The 20,765-nt window shown below is 38.7% G+C and overlaps 1 protein-coding gene across 8 annotated transcripts in view; it reads left to right on the top strand.

The window, feature by feature from the left end:
* Ddr2 (discoidin domain receptor tyrosine kinase 2) overlaps window positions 1–18,819 on the top strand; it is a 149,539-nt gene extending 130,720 nt beyond the window's left edge. For all 8 annotated transcript variants that reach the window (XM_048810119.1, XM_048810121.1, XM_048810116.1 and 5 more), the window contains 10 exons: window positions 1,049–1,292; window positions 4,382–4,444; window positions 5,296–5,426; window positions 8,666–8,876; window positions 10,670–10,893; window positions 12,161–12,288; window positions 14,211–14,402; window positions 14,697–14,931; window positions 16,797–16,946; window positions 17,746–18,819. In XM_048810119.1, coding sequence (XP_048666076.1) covers window positions 1,049–1,292; window positions 4,382–4,444; window positions 5,296–5,426; window positions 8,666–8,876; window positions 10,670–10,893; window positions 12,161–12,288; window positions 14,211–14,402; window positions 14,697–14,931; window positions 16,797–16,946; window positions 17,746–17,880 — 1,713 coding nt within the window. In that variant the 3' untranslated portion in view covers window positions 17,881–18,819. The remainder of the gene's footprint in view (window positions 1–1,048; window positions 1,293–4,381; window positions 4,445–5,295; window positions 5,427–8,665; window positions 8,877–10,669; window positions 10,894–12,160; window positions 12,289–14,210; window positions 14,403–14,696; window positions 14,932–16,796; window positions 16,947–17,745) is intronic.
* The last annotated feature ends 1,946 nt before the right edge of the window (window positions 18,820–20,765 follow it).

Below are 20,765 nucleotides of genomic sequence, written 5' to 3'. Positions count from 1 at the left end.
TATATTGATTGTTTAGAAACCCCAGGAGGGTATTAAGGACAATTAAAGGGTTATAACTCAGGGCCTATGTAACATATTAAAACAGAAACAGAAAGTATATTTTGTGAATGACAATTATATCTTTTCAACCCAAGAAATCCTTAAATTCAATGGATAGTGGCCAGCAAAGATCCATTTCCACATAAGACTGAGTCAGAGGAAATGTTACTGAACTACCACAGAGGCTTGAGTCAGTTACAAATATATACACTTCATTTTTGCGGGTTATAAAATACAGCAATGTGCTACAGAGAGACTGTTGTGGAATTTCTGCTCCTGATGGCCTTAACCACCATATTAATAACTGGTGCAATCATGACATCAGGCAAAAGCATGCCAATAAATTTCCCATAGTCTTTTTTTTTCATCTCAACAGTTACTTATGAGAAATATTTGATGACTGCATCAGAATAACTTAAACTGAATTTAATTAAAAGAGATGATTAACTCTGTGTCTCTGGCTGAAAAGTTCTGATATTTGAAATAAGATATCCAAAAATATGAAATTGTGTTGGTTTATATATTCTCATCTTTCAAATTTCTTACCTTCCCTTGTTGAAAAGGAGTAGTCTGGCTTTGGAAGGAAGTAGGATGGCAATTTATCTCAAGCCTAGTTCAGAATAGCTCAAATAGGAGTAAATAGCAACTGTGGTTGAGAGGATCTTAGATTTAATATTCAGGGCAAGTAAGAGCCTGAGAGGATGGTGGTTCATCCCTCATTTAACAAATGAGGATATTGGAGCCCAGCAACATGAATTGAGGAGGCATGCAGCTGCATCAAGGTAACTGGGGTTGCAGCCCAGGTTTTATAAGAACTGATCATTGTATCATTGTCACTATGAAGTCCCTAGAGAGAAAAATGCAGAAGTCTGCGGATCATCAGCTATTCACCAAGGGTGGTTCTCAAAGAAACAGGCAGGTCTAGGATTTTTCTGGGTTTGCTTGCACCATGTTCCTATGTGACTTAGCTGGCCCAACCTGTCACTCACGTGCTTTTTTCCTCTGCCAGGTCCACTGCAATAACATGTTTGCTAAAGGTGTGAAGATCTTTAAGGAGGTACAGTGCTACTTCCGTTCTGAAGCCAATGAGTGGGAACCTAATGCGGTTTCCTTCCCTCTTGTCCTGGATGATGTCAACCCCAGTGCTCGCTTTGTCACAGTGCCTCTCCACCACCGAATGGCCAGTGCCATCAAATGCCAATACCATTTTGCTGACACCTGGATGATGTTCAGTGAGATCACTTTCCAATCAGGTAAGAAGCTTGAGGCCCATAGGGAAGTCAGAGCAGGGTGATTAAGGATGAAGGCACACATCTAGGCTTCCACTGGCACATCTCTGAGAATATCAGGGTTGTATCGGTGGTTTCTCACTGATGGACAGAGGGAATGCTTTGTGTGACTAGGTTTAATCATGGAGGGGTAGGGATGAAAATGGAAGTGAACAGAATATTTACTTGACTCTTCTTCCTTACACATTTATCTAGAAGAGATATGTGGTAAAGAACTTAAAAATGATGGCGCAATCTGCCAAAAATTATACAAACTAAGACTATTAAGGTGAATCACACCTAAGTATTGCTATTCAAATGAAAATCTCTATTATACATGAAAGTAAATAGAACAAGGAACCCCATCTATCACTTAACTTTACTAACTGTCACTATTTGCTATTCTTGTTCAGTCTAGTCCTCTTCCCCCCCCCCCCCCCCCCCCCCCCCCCCCCCCCCCCCCCCCCCCCCCCCCCCCCCCCCCCCCCCCCCCCCCCCCCCCCCCCCCCCCCCCCCCCCCCCCCCCCCCCCCCCCCCCCCCCCCCCCCCCCCCCCCCCCCCCCCCCCCCCCCCCCCCCCCCCCCCCCCCCCCCCCCCCCCCCCCCCCCCCCCCCCCCCCCCCCCCCCCCCCCCCCCCCCCCCCCCCCCCCCCCCCCCCCCCCCCCCCCCCCCCCCCCCCCCCCCCCCCCCCCCCCCCCCCCCCCCCCCCCCCCCCCCCCCCCCCCCCCCCCCCCCCCCCCCCCCCCCCCCCCCCCCCCCCCCCCCCCCCCCCCCCCCCCCCCCCCCCCCCCCCCCCCCCCCCCCCCCCCCCCCCCCCCCCCCCCCCCCCCCCCCCCCCCCCCCCCCCCCCCCCCCCCCCCCCCCCCCCCCCCCCCCCCCCCCCCCCCCCCCCCCCCCCCCCCCCCCCCCCCCCCCCCCCCCCCCCCCCCCCCCCCCCCCCCCCCCCCCCCCCCCCCCCCCCCCCCCCCCCCCCCCCCCCCCCCCCCCCCCCCCCCCCCCCCCCCCCCCCCCCCCCCCCCCCCCCCCCCCCCCCCCCCCCCCCCCCCCCCCCCCCCCCCCCCCCCCCCCCCCCCCCCCCCCCCCCCCCCCCCCCCCCCCCCCCCCCCCCCCCCCCCCCCCCCCCCCCCCCCCCCCCCCCCCCCCCCCCCCCCCCCCCCCCCCCCCCCCCCCCCCCCCCCCCCCCCCCCCCCCCCCCCCCCCCCCCCCCCCCCCCCCCCCCCCCCCCCCCCCCCCCCNGTAGTATTTTAAAGCAAATCTGAAACATTATTTGATTTTACTATTAACAATTCTGGAATGAATCTAAGAAAATAACAATATCTTCATAGGCATAATATCCTTATAAAAACTCAAACATTTATTAATAAACAAATCCTAAATATCACCTAATATAGAATCCATAAACATTTATTAGTAAATGATTCCTTAATATCACCTAATATCCTATCCATATTCAAGTATCTCTGATTATCTAATAATGTGTTAATATAGTTGTCTTGTTTGATTCAGGATCAAATAAGGTCATCTTGGTTATATCTTCTAAATATCTTCTTGAATCTAAAAGAGTACTCCCTTTACCTAAGAAATTCATTTTGGTTTGATTGGTTGCTTTCTGTGGTATTATTTTACAAGAACCTCTAGTCTCTGTCATGTCTATAAATTGGAAGCCTGTACATCTATAGGCTAATTTGATTCAAGTTTGATACTTATTGTGTATTTTGTGTTGAACCTCATCATTGGTATGTAATACTGGATTCCATCACTTTCAGACAACTAAAAGTGATTTCTGGTCTCAGATCATTTTCTCTTCATGGGAAAGTTCCCTCTGAACCTTTACTTAGGTTTTGACCTCCTGAATCACTGGGATTACAGGTGGGTACCACTGTGCCCACCATCTGATTTAATTTTTAAATTAAGAAAATTCCAAGAGTTTGCTTATTAAGATGTACTGATAATGAAATATAGATTGTATTAGAAAAACAAATTTGATACCTAAATGCCTTCTGGCTAGTGGTTTTATTAAGAGTAAACAGACTGATTATGTTACATGAGTATCAGTTAAGAGCAGAAACCAAGATGGTCAAAAATAGTGCCACTTAATACTCTGTTAACTGGGGGACAAATAGATTCCTATCTATCCTTGGGGATACCCTTGGCACAGTAATTGGTACACTTACCTTATTTTGATTAATTGTAGCAATGGACTATGGATTTTGGCTCCTGGGGCCTCTTGATCTTTAAATTCAATGCCATTAGTTTTCACTGGAGACTAAGGACTCAGTTCAGAAAGTACATGTTGATGCCAGACACCTTAATTTCTATAGTAAGGTTAAGAAGAAGAAAAAATAAAATTTTTGAAAGGAATGTCTCTTAGGTGAGAATGTATATTCTAATTTTTGACCCCTTTGTTTAGACAAATCAGAGGGAATAAATTAGTTGTCAACATCTACCTGGCAAATACACTCTTGGGGCCAAGTCTCAAAAGCTGCAGCATCATAGCAAATATCAATATCTCTGATATGAATATTCTCTCTCTAAGGATGGATGAAGTCTTAATTTATAAGATAATGACTTTGGGAAATAAAGCATAGTGGAAAAACTTTTATGGAAACATTTCATTTTCATGAAGGAAAGAACTTCTTTGCATTATGTCTATCCCACGTCCACTTACCCACTGTATTCTGTCTACATTTTGCTAAATTTGTGTCCTGCCTTCTGTGCATATTTTATGATAATGTGTGGTCATAGCTCTCTAAACCTCTTAACTTTTTGTTCTTGAACACCTATGATGTAATAGTTGAAACTAAAATTTTGCAAAAGAAAGGTCGCCCTTACTGTGGTTATAATTTTATTCAATGTGTTCATGATTTCATTTTATTTTGTTTTTAATTGTCATATAAAAGTTGTACGTATTTATTGAGTACAGTGTGGTGTTTTGATAGTGCACTCATTGTGTAATAATCAAATGAAGGTATTTTCACTAAAGTGATTTCACACTGTGCTAGGTCACAACCCTCAGATAAGCCACTACCTGACTATCTTCTCCCCAGCTCTGACTCCCTCTTATTTTGTAACAGATGCGGCAATGTACAACAACTCTGGAGCCCTGCCCACCTCTCCTATGGCACCGACAACCTATGGTATGTGTGATTCCTAATTATAAAAATTAAATTGAAGTCACCTCCTGGAGGATGAAGAAGGGTGGAGATTTGCAAAGGCCTGACTGTCTGTGTGGGAGGCTTGATACCAGGTGGCTTTGGATGAAGAGTAGCCCTTGAAAGGTAGGACAGTCCACCTTCAAAGCTGAGAGTTCAAACCTACTCTCTTCACTGCTCATTCATGTGATTCTTTAGCTTGGGGAGACAGAATTTAGAGTGTTCCAACTGCTCCATGAAAGTCTGAGAACCCTGGGGCAGGAATAGAGAAAGAGATATTCCTAAGTGAGACCCCATGGTAGGATCTCAATAAATAGGAAGAAGTCTATGAAACTAAATAGTGGTCTCGTTAATTGAAGATAAATATACAAAAGTATATTCTTTGCTTCAGGCGGTTATTGACTGTACCAGCCAGCAATCTGGGAAATATGTTTGATTTAATGTTTCCAAAGAGGATTCTCAGCAATCTTTGCCTATTGCAAAGAATGAGGAGAGTGAAACCAGTTCCTCACTTGTATTTCATGGTCTGTGATTAGGTCTATGCCATGGTAATATAGGAATAAATTGGGGGAAGAATGGGAAAGCTCTTCATTACCCAGTCTTGAGACATGGGGAAAGGGAGGCTACTGTCTCATGAAGGGGTACTGTAAGAGATAGAAGCAAAGTAATAAAACAGTAGCAAAATCAAGAATAAGTAGAAATGTTAAGGTAGATTCTTTGGAATTATCCTGAAAGAACAGAGTTCACCTCCTTCCCCCCCCCTCCAGATCAGTCCCTGATGCTTTTATTTTCCCCACAAAATGATTATATTCTCTGCCTTTTCTTCCTGGCTACAGATCCAATGCTTAAAGTCGATGATAGCAACACACGGATCCTGATTGGCTGCTTGGTGGCCATCATCTTCATCCTCCTGGCCATCATTGTCATTATCTTGTGGAGACAGTTCTGGCAGAAAATGCTGGAGAAGGTGAGGAAGTGCATAACAGGCATGGGACAGGAGGTTGTGCCTCTCTTTATTAAGCTGTTATTGCCCGAGGAGTAAAAAGGCAGATTACAAGAGTTTACAAATGGCAAAGGAGTCATCAGCGGCTACAAAGAACTATAGAAATTGAGAAGTTAGTTGCTGAAAGGAACCAGAAAAAGAATTAGCTAACTTAATTTCCTTATTTTTAGAATGAAGATTTTGGAACCTCCCTAGAAATCTCAGAAAATGCTTCCTAATACATTAAAATTTCTACTTGGACAATTCTCATGAAAATTCCAATTCACTTGGCTTGGGGTGGAGTACAGGCATTTATGCATCTATCTATGTATCTTATCTATCATCTATCTATTTCTTATTTCTATCTATGTATCTATCTATGTATCTATCATATATCTATTTCTTATTTTTTTCATTTAAAAAGTAATTTTGATGCATATACAAGATTAAGAATCATTCTTCTAATGCTTAGCTAAAATTTCTGATAGTGCTATTGAAATTCCGTCTCTTCTCTTTTTGTTTGTTTTTGGAGAGAGTGGGAGAGTGAGAGAAAGTGAGTAGAAAAGCATCCAGCCTCGTTAATATACAAATCAAGTTTCTTACAATTCTATCCTTATTTCTTTGTGTATTTAAACATTATGATTATGTGTCTTTCTGAGTCCTTCCTCTTTCTATCTAGGTCAAATGATCTAAATAATTTTTCATTACATTTATCTATTGTTTTATAGTATATAAGTATAATATTTTATATGAACCTCTGAGTAATGGTGAGATAGGCATAGTGGTTATATTAAAAATTTTTTTTTATGAGAAAATTGGATGAATTCAAGGTCATGCAGCTAGTATAGTGTCTTTTATGCTCTTTTCAATTGCAAATATTGAAATATGTTGCCATCTTTCTTCCAAAGTTACATTTTATCATAGATGATATTAACTCGATTGACACTGCTTCTAAGTGTCTGATTCTCTTGGGCCTGCTGCCAATGTCCTTAGGCATAAACACCACCCTTGGGGAATGAGTTTTTAATGGACAGGGACTGACATGGTCATAGAAACTCTGGGCTGTGAGGTTTTGAACTGCCTATCAAAAGAAGGGGACAGGAAGGAAGGTATTGTCTGATTGATTTCTGTGTTCATGTAGAAGTATATTCTAGAGGAGGATAAGCTCACCATAGAATGGGCTTGAATCTCTAAAACTCTTTGAATGTAGACAGAAGAAAAGAAGAAGAGCAACCCAGATGGTTGACCTGCAAATCATTCTGACCTGTTTTACATTCGGATTCTTGAGATGGTTGAGGTTTAATTTAAGATTTTGGCAAGAATATTCATGGAATTGAAGTCTCTTTGCTTCCAACAAGGATCTCTACCATTAATCTGAAAACACTTTACCTAAATAAACACTTTAGCTAAATTAAAGCCTGATATAAAGAAGATTTGAACACTGAAAGAAAGAATCCACAGAGAGCTCACCAATTTGTGTGACTATGTTTTAAGGCATCTATGAGATGATATCTTTGCTCTGGGTTGGGGTTGGGGTTCAGTGGTAGGGCACTTGCCTAGCACGTGTGAGGCACTGGGTTCAATCCCCAGCACCATGTTAAAAAAAAAACCCAAAAACTAAATAAACAAAGTTGGAAAAAAAAATCTTTGCTTGTTTAGAATGCTGGAATACATGAGGTATCTAAATAAGGAATTCTGGCATGAAGGGTAGCAAAGGGTGGTAGTGATAAAAGATGAGAGACTAAAGGCTCATTTGGCAACTTTGATTCTTACTGAATGGTCTGTTAACACTGCATTTTATTCTCTATTCTGTAATATCTTTTTGTTTTCTCTTTATTAATGCCAGAATATACTATCCTTCTCTAGGCCTTTCTTCTGAGGCCTACTGGAATGTCTTCATGAGCTGAGAAAGGAATGTTGGATTTAAGACTCTCCAGATAAAGGGGAGAGCAAATATTTTGTCCTTGAATATTTAAGTTGGTCCTTCAAGAAATTCTTTCTATCTTAATACACTCAGTGTAAGATAATTCAAGGTGCTCTAGAATGACACCTTGATTTAAGTTTCTCCATTGAGCACCCAAGTGCTCAATGTTGTTGGAGTGGAGCATTTTACACATTTAACTCTAAATAGTTATATCAATTCAGATGCATTTTCCTTTTGATGGAATGGGCAGATTACCTTAAATGATATGCCACAACAATTAGTTATTTGGTTCTTTTTTCTTTCTGTATTATACATAATTAGTCTTGGATCCTCAGACACCTAGGACCTTCCTATCCCATTTTGTAGCCATTTTATTTTTTGTTAGTAAATATAAGGGGATGGGGAGTGTTATCTTAACCCACACTGCTAGGTGATGAGGTGAACTATTAACATCAGGTTACAGCTCTTCTAATGAGTTAATGAACATTTTAACTTATGTTTACCCAGAATCAAAGTAGTTATAAGGTAATCCAGGAAAACTCATTATTTAAAAGAACCTAAAAATCTCTTTAAACATGAGTAATATTCCATGGTGTATATATGCCACATTTTTTTAATCCATTTATCTACTGAAGAGCATCTAGGTTGGTTCCACACTTTAGCTATTGTGAATGTTGCTGCTGCTAAGTGAAGTTAGCCAATCGCAAGAAAACAAATGCTGAATGTTTTCTCTGATACAAGGAGACTGATTCATAGTGGGATAGGGCCGGGGAGCATGGGAGGAATAGATGAACTCTAGATAGGGCAGAGGGGTGGGAGGGTAAGGAAGGGGGCAAGGGGTTAGCAATGATGGTGGAATGTGATGGACATCATTATCCAAAGTACATGTATGAAGACATGAATTGGTGTGAATATACTTTATATACAACTGGAGATATGAAAAATTGTAATACGAATTGCAATGCATTCTGCTGTCATTTATTAAAAAATCAATAAAAAATAAAAATTAGAAGATCTTTGGTTACTTATAGGTTCTTATTTCATTGTGTAAGTAATGCTTAGAAGTGCTTCAGTGAAAGTTAATGAATGTTAACAGGACAGGAGGAGTTCTAGCTTGAAGAAATGAAGGATTTTTCAAAGTTTCTTTGACACAGAAATTTGTGGAACTAGACTGCATCCTTGTCACTTATAGTGTTTCTAGGTTTAGCAGGAATAAACTGAATGGAAGAGCTAGGTTTTAAAAGTAAAGGAAGTGATAATACCCTTGTGCCAGATGATCTTCTCTGCTCTTTTCCTTCAGGCTTCCCGGAGGATGCTGGATGATGAAATGACTGTCAGCCTCTCCCTACCAAGCGAGTCCAGTATGTTCAACAATAACCGCTCCTCATCACCAAGTGAACAGGAGTCCAACTCGACTTATGATCGCATATTTCCTCTTCGCCCTGACTACCAGGAGCCATCCAGACTGATACGAAAGCTCCCAGAATTTGCTCCAGGGGAGGAAGAGTCAGGTGAGGATGAAAGAGTGAGCAGGGGATTGAGGAAGAAGCCTTGACACACGTTACATAGGTATAACAGTGTTGCTCCTAGATAACTGGATCTATTTTTGGTCTGTGCTAGCTTCCTGAGAAATCCACATTCTCTTTCTAGATTTGATTAAAATAAAAGATGTTACTAAGGTGGTAACACCAAAAGAAACTGATCAGTTTAACTTGCTCATTTTATGAAGAATGTGAGAAGGGCCAGATAGGGCACATTCATATAACATAAAACTTCATTAAGGATAAAGTCAGGATTGTAATTTCACCTGGAAAAAAACTATATATATATATTATATTTTTTAAGTGAAGCTAAAGAAATTCTGAATTTCAGCCTGTTATGTTGGCATATACCTGTAATCCCAGTGACTCAGGAGGCTGAGACAGAGTCACAGGTTCAAAACCAGCCTCATTTAGCAACTTAGCAAGGTCCTAAGCAACTTGGTGAGACCCTGTCTTTTTTTTTTTTTTAATTTTTTTTAGTATTTGGCGGGCACAACATCTTCGTTTGTATGTGGTGCTGAGGATCGAACCCGGGCCGCACGCATGCCAGGCGAGCGCGCTACTGCTTGAGCCACATCCTCAGCCCCGAGACCCTGTCTTAAAATAAAATATAAAAGGGTTGGGAATGTGGATCAATGGTTAAGTGCCTCTGGGTTTAATCCCCAGTACAAGAAAAAAAAAAAAAAAAAGAAAAGAAAAAAGAACAAAAGAATTCCTGAATTTCCCAGTTTTATAGTTATCTACATAATTAATTATCTTATTTTTCTTGATTTGTCTTTGGTCAACATTTATTAAATAATACAAGATTTTTATTATGAGAGTAAATATGTCTTGCTTTTTATCAATTAAAAAAACATTGAATAAAGTAATAGTAATGCTAGTTGATTAAATTCCCAGTGCCTTTTTAAAAAGTACTGCACAGTGTCTGACTTTACCGGGGATGCTAGGGTCATCTCTGAAACTCAGAGCTGCTTTTCCATAGTTCATCAACTTAAGAGTGACCCCATTCTGCAGAAGAGGACTTGTGGTGTTCAGTAGAGCATCACTTAGCCTGAGCCAGTTGTGGAAGCTGACAGGACTAAATTGGAGAGCATAGGCATTTTAGGGAACAAACCTGAAGGGATCTTGTGGAAAGAAGAAAGGAAACTAACACCTATTTTTATCATTTAGTGGATAGAAGACATTGAAAAAGCATATTGAATTTATGTAATTTTGCAGAGACAGAAAGACTAAGGAATGTAAATGGATTTATTTTCTAGGCTAAGCTGAAGTTATTTACCTATTCTCTCGAGTCTTAAACATTTCCCACCTCATATTTTAGTTTTTTAAAGACGTTAACATGTATCTTAAACAAGATTTTATGAACTTGATCATATTCTTAATCCCTAAAATAGGCTCTTACACCAATTAAAATGTTTTAAAATTAAGGAAATTTGCTATTAAACCTTCAATGTTTAATACTCCCATCCTGATATAGCAGGAAATTTGTTGTAGCTTTTCTTGGTTACAAGATTGACCCAAGAAATTGTTAATGATCATGTATTATGGGGAGAATGAGAAACAAAATGGAGGCTACCTACATTCTGAAAATCACAAGAAAGAGTATCTAGAAGAAGCAAAAGTGTTCTCCAAGTAAGAATGTTATAAAGAAGGTTAGACTGTCATGGAGGCATGTTCTAGATCTCCTCTTGGTTTTTTTTTTTTCTTGAAGAGATCTCCAAAGATGTCTCTTGGAATGAGACTCATTGTCTTTGTCTTCCCAGGCTGCAGTGGCATTGTGAAGCCAGCCCAACACAACGGACCTGAGGGAGTGCCCCACTATGCAGAAGCTGACATAGTGAACCTCCAGGGAGTGACTGGAGGCAACACCTACTCAGTTCCTGCTGTCACCATGGACCTTCTCTCAGGAAAAGATGTGGCTGTGGAAGAGTTTCCCCGGAAACTCTTAACTTTCAAGGAGAAGCTAGGAGAAGGCCAGTTTGGAGAGGTGAGTTGATCCTTTGTGTGAGGCCTCTAGTCCTTGGTGGTTTAAAGGAAGTAAGTGCATAACAATGGTCAGTAGAACAGAGTGTCCCTTCCAGAAGTGAATGCACAACTGAAAGAATTGTCCTCTGGATGACTAGTAATTAGGTCAACTTCATCTTTGTCATATAGCTGAGGAGTTCCTAGCAACTCTGATTCCTATACAGGGGTTTGTAAGGCAAATACGTCATTAGACTTCAGATATCCTGAAAAACATTTAATGCTTTCAAAAAGTGTTTATAATAGGTTACAGAGGGTGGGGCTCATGAGATGTGATCATCTTTTATAAACCATCCAGGAACACCCTGCTGCTGGGTGTTTATTTCACTTTGTTTTTTTCCTTTTAAGATGGGAGTTACATATAAAGTGGTGAAAAACAACCTCACCCCTGCTGTGGGTCCCAGAATTAGCTACTAGGGAATGACTCACCAACTAAGATAAGGAGGAGTTTTCTTCTCAACAGTCCTCAGAATGATGTGTGTAATATTAAATATTTTACTCTTGCATCAGTCACATAAACCTTCTGAGAACTCAAAGAAATGTTTAATTTGTAATAAAACCCCGAATACCTGGTTTTATAGTAATATGTTATTGGTTTTCAGTTTGGGTCAGATGTTTCCCCCTTGATTAGGTCTGGTGTTGGGGGAAGTAGAGGAGCCCATTTTATCTGCTTATGGTGTTTATATGTACTCATTCTGTCTCCTGAGTTGAAAAACCACACTCATTATAATGTTATTAAAACTCAGGAATAATTTGCAATGCTAAATCCCATACTAAGGTATTATTTTAGAAAATTGACTTATATTTTGTAGGTTCCAGTAACTAAACTTTCTCAAATCCAAGTTCAAGCATTTATATAGAAACATTTTTTAATTCTTTTTTTTAACTTGTTCTTTTTAGTTATACATGGCAGAAGAATGTATTTTGACATATTATACATTTTATAATGGAGCTATGTTATAATGAAATTCTATGTTATAGATTCATGTATTCCCTTACTGAATGTATATTTGTTTTAGAAGACAGTAACATATCATATTAGCTGGGTACTTTACCATTATTTTTACTTTTATCATTTGAATCAAAGATATGTTATATATACCTTCTCATCATTCTTTTGATTACTTTGCCTGAGTTGTAAGAGTTAGTTTATCTCCAGGAAATGCCCAGCAAGAGTACTGAGACATCTTCAGGAGAAATGATGATGCTGAGACTAGATGACTTTTGTCTAGGTTCATCTTTGTGAAGTGGAGGGAATGGAAAAATTCAAAGACAAAGATTTTGCCCTAGATGTCAGTGCCAACCAGCCTGTCCTGGTGGCTGTGAAAATGCTCCGAGCAGATGCCAACAAGAATGCCAGGTCTGTGGTCTGCATTTTGAATTTTCCTTTATTTATTTCATCTTTCAGACCAGGAATATTTCTGGAAATATCTGAGAATCTTTTTTCTTTTTTTTCATTTGAGATGGAAAGTTTGGTAAATACCCTTGTTTCCATTATTATGCCTTATTTTTCTAATACAAAGTCCTCATCTTCTCCATCTTTCTCAAACATAAATGTACATTTCCATTATATTCGTCACATTTACTTCTTAACTCCCTTTGTACAGCACCATACTTCCCAATACACAAAAGTCTAGTGCTGTACTTCTTTAGTCATTACACAGACTTCTGAATTCATTACATCCTACCACACTTCACAATCAAACACATCTTTCTTGCTAAGCTTTTTACATTCTCCTCTTTTTACATCTCTATTTACTTTATCATCCTTTCTTTCTCTTTTATGCTCCCTTTCCTCTACGTCCAGCAACCCCACACATGAGAAGTTGCCTCTAGTTGGAAAAGTATCCATGGACCTTAAAGCAAAAGGATCCACAATCCTTTAGCAGTTTTTCAAACTGCTAATAATCTCTTGGATCCTTTACTTCATAAATTGCTGTTTCCAGTCATACTCCATTGTCTGAGAGCCTTTCCATTACAGTAATGGTGAGTTAATTCTCACACAGAGAGGCATGCTGATTGAAAGCTTGTTTGTGTGTTCCAGAAAAATCTGCACATCTGGTTAACATATGCATTTGGGTTGCCTTGATTCTTATCACTGATATTCATAGTGAGATAAAGTTTGTTATTCCTATTTCACTAAGTCTTGAAATTAACAGGGTGTGGAATCAAAAAGAGAGAAAGGCGAGAGATGGAACAGAGTACTTTTAACTGAGAATTTCAGTCTTACGGATATTAGCGTGAATGAAAAGTGACGTTCTCTGGTTCCCATGGAGAGATGGAGTATTTTTCATATTAATCTTAGCACATGAGTGGAAAAAATGGCAAGGAGAGAAACAAAAACATAGAATATGATAAAGTCCTTGTCATTGTTTTATTTGGTGAGGTTTGCCATGCTGCACTGTGCCCAGCGTACTGACCAGTGCTGAATGGTCTAGACTCTGGGCCCTTCCAGGCCATGGAAACCTCTGATTTAAGATTAAATAAAGGGAAAAATGAAGAAGGAAGATCTCGAATTAGGACTATATTGTTTCCAAGGGTTAATACTGACATAGTATGGCTTTCAGAAGAAAATTCCTATGCAACACATAGGAGACTCCAATACTTTTAAGAATGTGGGCTGTAGCTTCACCAAAGCAAATGTTGCTACTTTATAACTCAAGAATGACTGTCACTATGTACTCAGAGAATTATTAGTCTTGACTAGGTGAGTACTTCTTTTGACATGACCCCACTTTACCACCATAGTCTTTAAAGAACATGCTACCAATGTGTGTTGTGACTGACTGTGGGAATAGACTACATTAAGAAAAATCAATAAGAGAAAATAAAAAATTATGAGATAAACCAGAAGGTGGTTATCCACTTTATAAAAACTTTCTTGACTTTATTAATAGTGTGAATCTGTGGCTTTTTGAAAAGGCAAATGATTTCCAGTGAAAAGTTTTATTTTTCAGAGTAGTTTTATGCAGCATATATTTGATTTAGTAAATATTGACCACTTTCTGCATGACAGGCATTTTGTTAAATACTAGGAATGCGATTTATATGTGAATAAATCATAAATCTTATTCTTAAAACCATTATAATTGAATAGTGATGTTCCAGGAGATATGGAGAATGAAACAGTTCATGGCACCAATTTCTCTGTCCTTTCAAAGATTTCCCAAAGACAAATGAGCCTTGGTGTAATGGATAGAAATAGACTTTGATGTGCATACTTCCCCTCTTCATTCTGATCCCGGCAATCTCTGAGTTTATCTGTGTCTGTATCCTCCAAAGGAATGATTTTCTTAAGGAGATAAAGATCATGTCCCGGCTCAAGGATGCAAACATCATCCGTCTCTTAGCTGTGTGTATCACCGATGACCCTCTTTGCATGATCACGGAATACATGGAGAATGGAGACCTCAATCAGTTTCTTTCCCGCCATGAGCCTGCCAATTCTTGCTCCAGCAATGTACCCACTGTCAGGTAAATAAGCCAGGTCTTCTATCTCTTCCCTGTGGTCATGAGAGTCACTTGGAGTTTTAAAACAGAGAGCAATGAGCCTTAAAGTTTATCATTTTTCTGGCATGGTGAGTGACTATTCTGTAGGGAATAAAAAAGCAGCTGACCCTTCGGAAGAATGCAAAAGGGATTCTTTAAGAATAGAGAAAGAATGTTAAGGTTTAAATGCTTGGTGTATTGATATCAACTTTAGAATGAGTACCTTTCCTGACTTCCTGTATCCACAGGCTACTTTCTCTTCTCTTGTATTTTCCTCAGTTATGTCAACCTGAAGTTTATGGCTACCCAGATTGCCTCTGGCATGAAGTACCTTTCCTCTCTGAATTTTGTCCACCGAGATCTGGCTACACGAAACTGTTTAGTGGGTAAGAACTACACCATCAAGATAGCTGACTTTGGAATGAGCAGAAACTTATACAGTGGTGACTACTACCGGATCCAGGGTCGCGCAGTGCTCCCTATACGCTGGATGTCTTGGGAGAGCATCTTGCTGGTGAGTTCCTGGCATTTGTAAGCCCTACCCTAGGTGGGGACAAATCAAAGACAGCAGGAGCCAAGCTCCACAGACCTTCATATTTTCTCTGATTGGAGATGATCTTTCTTGTGTACCAATTATTATTATTATTATTATTATTATTATTATTATTCAATACTTGCCTATTAATTGAAAAAAAGTAATATACCTTAGGAAAGAATGTTAAACAGTATGATGTGGGATTCAGTATCATATTTTTTCAACCCTTTCCACATCCTCATCGGTCTTAGGGTTTTAAAAATCTTATTATGTAAAGAAATGTTAATCACATAAAGAATTTTTCTTCTATGTTAACTTCATAATCATGTTGCTCAGTAGATTTTGCCCTAGATGTCAGTGCCAACAATCCTGTCTAATTACTATATTTTTATGGTCTTTACCATTTACTCGTTAAGTTTATCATTATTTGTTTTCTACCTTTTACTTAATTCCTGGTATTCTCCATCATGAATGAATGACTTTTTCTAATGTCTTTCTTGGAGATGTTATATGACCATGCATACCTAAGAGTTTCCATTGCTGGTTTTATAAACATTTAGCTGATTAAAAGGATTAATAGACTATGTACTTTTAATTCCTACAATACTGTGTACATGTAATTTTGTCTTTTGTAGTACTGCAGAGAAAAGTCACTTTGGTTTTATTTTTAGCTAATTTGATTATTTACAGCTCATCCTTTTACAGGATTCAAAAATTAATTTTGAAATGAGAATATATATAAAATTATCTCCTTCCCCTCATCAATTAATACTTTAGTATATTTCCTTTGAGAATTTTTTCATATGCATTAATTTCTTTATGTGTATTTCTGTGCAAGATGTATATTATGTAATTGAAATGATGCCAACTCATACAATTCTATATATTTTTAATGTCTAATATCATTACATATTGTTTAAAGCATGGTTTTAGTGACTGAATCATTTCTATTGTAGGGATATGTTCTGTGATTTAATAATATCTTTATAATTTGATTTTAATAATATCTTTTCAACTTCTTGCTATTAATAATGATGCTGTAATATATACAACTTTTCAAAAATCTTTATAATTTTTTCATCTCTATATGTGAATCTTTATATTTTACCTAATTCTAAGGTAAATAGTAATTGCTGTATCTATGTTGTTAAAAAATATTTAAGACTGAGATAGAGAGACCCTGGCTCAAATTTCAATTTCTCCAATACTTTATGTTCTTATTAACCATGGTAACTTGGCAAACCCTCTCCTGTCATTTTTCTGGTCTAAATATATCATCTACTTTGCTGTGTGGTTGTATTTATTGGATAAAAAGGGTCCGAGTATTTACTACATGCTAATTACATCTGAATCTTAGTGCCATCACTTGATAGTCTCTTTTTTAAGACTATGACTATCACTGAAGTGGGAAGAAAGAGTGCTGGATTCACTCAGGGACTTAACTCCAGACACTTCAACCAGATTCCTCTATCTCTAACATACAAACAGTTGACTTTCCATTCTTATTTTGACTTTCCCAGGGACCTTTTTCCAAGCTACCCTAGAGCCTAAAAGTTGAATCTCTGACATTCAGTTAATGATGAATGCTTTGTGGCTGTGTTCCTTTCAGCTCCTGGTTCTCATCTGTAAGAAAAGCAGAACTAAGTTGAGATCATGAAGATGAAAGAATGGCTTGCCTTTTGACAACTTCACATTGTCATTTCTAGAACCTCTGTGAGATCTTGGCAGTTTCAGTATTCCTTGCCCTGGGTTGAGGAAAGGAAATTAACTCCAGATTATGAAAATATAACCTGCTCTTATTTTGCATGGGTTATCCTGATTTTTCCTTTTTTTGACTTCAATAGGGCAAATTCACTACAGCAAGTGATGTGTGGGCATTTGGGGTGACTCTGTGGGAGACATTCACCTTTTGCCAAGAGCAGCCCTATTCTCAGCTGTCAGATGAACAGGTTATTGAAAATACTGGAGAGTTCTTCCGAGACCAGGGGAGGCAGGTAAGAGTATTTCAGGATGAACAGATGAAGACTTGGGTGCTTTTTTTTTTTTTTTGGTTGATTCAGTTTTTTGATATTCCTATGAGTGGATATTTAAAGCTTGCTAGTAGATAGATATCCTTTAGATATTTTTTAGGGGGGGGTCTAAATTATCTTGGTTATGAGACATTTCTCCTATAGATTTTATTTTATTTATTTTTTATAAATAAAAATATAGTGGACCTTTAAAAAAAAGTCCACTATTTTTACCTTCATCAGTGCTAGTGGTGCACAAAATATACATTTTTGACTATCAATGCTTATGGACTAAAAGTCCGTATTTGACTAAAGCCAGGCCAAAGCCAAATAGCATCATTACAAGCTGAGTAAACTCATCTACAAACATCCAAATGTAAATTTTTTGATGAAAATTTTCTAAACTAATGGATTAAACATAATTTATTTGATTTTTATTTTATTACATTTTACTATTTAATTACTATTGAATTTCTTATTTAAATTTCAGTATTTAAATTTTAAAAGTTTAAAAACATTTTTTTATTTGACATGACAGGACAGTGTATTTTGACATATTATACATACATGGAATATAACTTATTTTAATTAGGATATCATTCTTGTGGTTGTACATGATGTAGAGTTTAAAAGTTTGATAGAGTGTAGGGACACCCATTTCAGTTATCAAGTTCAAGAAAGTGGGCAAGGGGGATGACTAAACTATGATGCAACCAGTCTTCATTTTGTTTCCTGATCTTAATATTTCTTTTTCTCTTTCTTCTTTAAATTTTTGTTTCCAAAGATTTACCTCCCTCAACCAGCCATTTGCCCTGACTCTGTGTATAAGCTGATGCTCAGCTGTTGGAGAAGAGATACAAAGCACCGTCCATCATTTCAAGAAATCCACCTTTTGCTCCTTCAACAAGGGGATGAGTGATGCCATCAATGCGTGACAGCATTCCAATGGCCCAGGTTCTTCCCACAAGACCTACCACTCAACCATACCTAAGCCACTCCATCCGGACATTTTACGGAACTGAGAGACAAAGGCCTTTTGCTTTGTTCTCTCTCTGTCCCTCACCTCCCCCATGCCACTCCTTCACTCCCTACCACTGTCTGATATATACTTTTTTTTTTATATTAAAGCACTACAAAAGAAAAAAAAAAAAAACCTAGGGCAGATAAAATCTAGTAAAAGAAATCTTGATATACCAAAGGGTTAGATAACAAAAGCTACAAAATTTAGATAATTTATAAAGGTTAAATATGCTTATGTTTATAAATGTGCAGATTCTATAATATTTTTCCATGTCACCTTTTATAAAGTATCTTCAGAAAGAGAAAAAAAAATTGAAGAATACTAAGGTCTTGGGAAACATGAGATTAGACTTAGGGAAAGCATGGAGTAGCCATGGAGAATCTGAAGACTTGATATTTAACAACTTACCACAGATGGTTTTCTGATTTGGCTTCTGAACATATACCATTCTCTGATTTCCCGCTCCTATCAAAGTGAATAATGTATTCTGGAAAAGTCCTAGTTTTTTGGAATGGGTGTTTTCTTCATTCGTGGGCAGGGGTCATGGTTGAAATGCATTTATAAAGTAATAGGGGATATGGATAGGAAAGAATGTCTGCTGCAAGGCTAAATGTAAGAGAACAGTTATTTTTTTAAAAAAGTATATCCTGCATGGAAGGATTCTTGAATGGATAACAGATGTAAGAAAGGAGTTCTATGAAGGACAGATAACAAGTATCCTATTCAATATCCACTTGTGAGGGTCCTCTTCTTTGTCTTGTTAAGAAATTTTTATGTGTGTGTTTTAGTGGGCATCTGATTTTTTAATTATTAAAGGCTGGTGTCTTAATAGCTTGATGATAGACCCTTTGGTTCACCTTGTACAAGTTTCTATTAATGGTTGACATCACTGGATGTGTGAACTGGAGACTGAATTTCTCAGGCATAAATACCGAAAGGACATGTATAACAGAGAGTAGATCTGTTCTGAGTGTCCCCAAAAGGTTGACCCAGAACCAATGAGGAGACATTAAAGGGAAACTGAAATCTATTCTTTTTAGGGAAAATACATCCAGTCAGGACATATAAGAATCAATGGGCTGCCTCCAGAGATGGAGAGTCCTTTGTCTTTTTCAGAGGATCATATATAGGCTAAAGAACTATGCAAGAAGATGAAGGCTTTCAAATAGAGGAAAGATAGCTATATTAGACAATATTTAATGATTTTTCTAACCCCAAGAATCATTGATTCCAGAGAGGCCTAGGACGGCCATTCAGTGCTACTGCTTAGTGTTCATCTTCTTGTTAACAAGATAGTATGGTCAGCAGAAAAATATGAGGTTCTGATTCTCAGAATTCATGGAAGTGGATACCTGTTGAGTAGGAATCTCCTTAGAGAAGATTCTGAGCCTTTGACACATGATAAATTTCCAGATTCAGTGGGAAAACTAGAAAAGAGGACCCTTAATTCCCACTGAGAAAAAATTAAGAGAAGATTACAAAACTAGCTTCCTAAGGTGGCAAGAAATAGTCTTGATCCCTTGGATCTGCTTCTCTTGCTTCCATGGTCTGACGTCTCATAGTCTCTTAGAAACGTCAATGTTTCTCCATTTAGCTTTCAAAATTGTTCCAGGCCCTGCATGAACATAAATCTAAGTCCCCACATTCATTTTGCAGGTCATCTTCTGACTATAGCAAATACCTTTTCCCCCTGGTTGTTCTAAGCCTGGGCTTCAGTCTCTTCCATGACTAACTTTGGTTTAAGAGTTGGGAGAATGTTTGACCATCTTTTGCTTCAAGCCAAGTGTGCCATCTTGTTTCTCTGAATGTTATTTTCTTATCTGTAAAGTGAGTAAATTGAATTAGATGGCATTGAAGTGCTTATTGGATAACTGTTTCTATAACTGATGTGGATTCAGTAATCTGGTCATCTCTTGTTCTGGAAAATGTGGTTGGTAGAAGGGATCTTGGGAGAAGTTACTGTAATAGTAGTAACAATGGCACCTGCCACTGTATAGTGCCTTAGCATTACCATTTCTATAATATTTATTTCATTTTGTATGTACAGGGCCAGACATGTTTTCCTATGAGATCTGCCACCCTCTGATCTCAAGGAAAGTATTAACTTCCTTAGAAATAAAAGGATGTGACATCAGAACCTACAGTCTACTTATCCATACGCCTCTGGTAGGACTACCTCCAGACCGTTTCCCCTTCCATAGCCTAACATCTTTCTGCTTATGACTTTTTAGGATTCTGCCTCAATTCACTGTATTTCATGACCCCATACTTAAAAATATTTAAAAAGTTATTAAAGTATATGAATTTTCCTGACCTTGAGTCATGGAAGTAATCTGTTTTAGGTGGCAGCCAAATATGTATTATCATGTATAAGTATCCTTTTCTGGATGAAGAATTCTCCATCTTTTGGCACTGAGAAATTGCACTATAGACATAGGTTTAACTTCTAACCTAACTCGTACCTGTAGAGTTTAGCAGCACAAATCTGAAGTGACCCAACAGAGTAAATGGTAAAGACTTAGTATGTAGACTTAGTATGTTATATTAAAAAGGTGTTCAAATCTAAATTAGAGGAATGAAGCTAGGAAAAGAAATAGGGATTGGGCTGGGGATGTGGCTCAAGCGGTAGCGCGCTCGCCTGGCATGCGTGCGGCCCGGGTTCAAGCCTCAGCACCACGTACAAAACAAAGATGTTGTGTCAAAACAAAGATGTTGTGTCCGCCTAAAACTAAAAAAAAAAAATAAATATTAAAAAAAAAAAAAAAAAAAAAAAAAAAAAAAAA

The sequence above is a fragment of the Marmota marmota genome, unplaced genomic scaffold (genome assembly GCF_001458135.2).
Source record: "Marmota marmota marmota unplaced genomic scaffold, marMar, whole genome shotgun sequence".
NCBI classification, from domain to species: Eukaryota; Metazoa; Chordata; class Mammalia; order Rodentia; family Sciuridae; genus Marmota; species Marmota marmota.
Note: the sequence above shows the minus strand (reverse complement) of the source record. Positions and strands in the feature narration are given on the sequence as shown.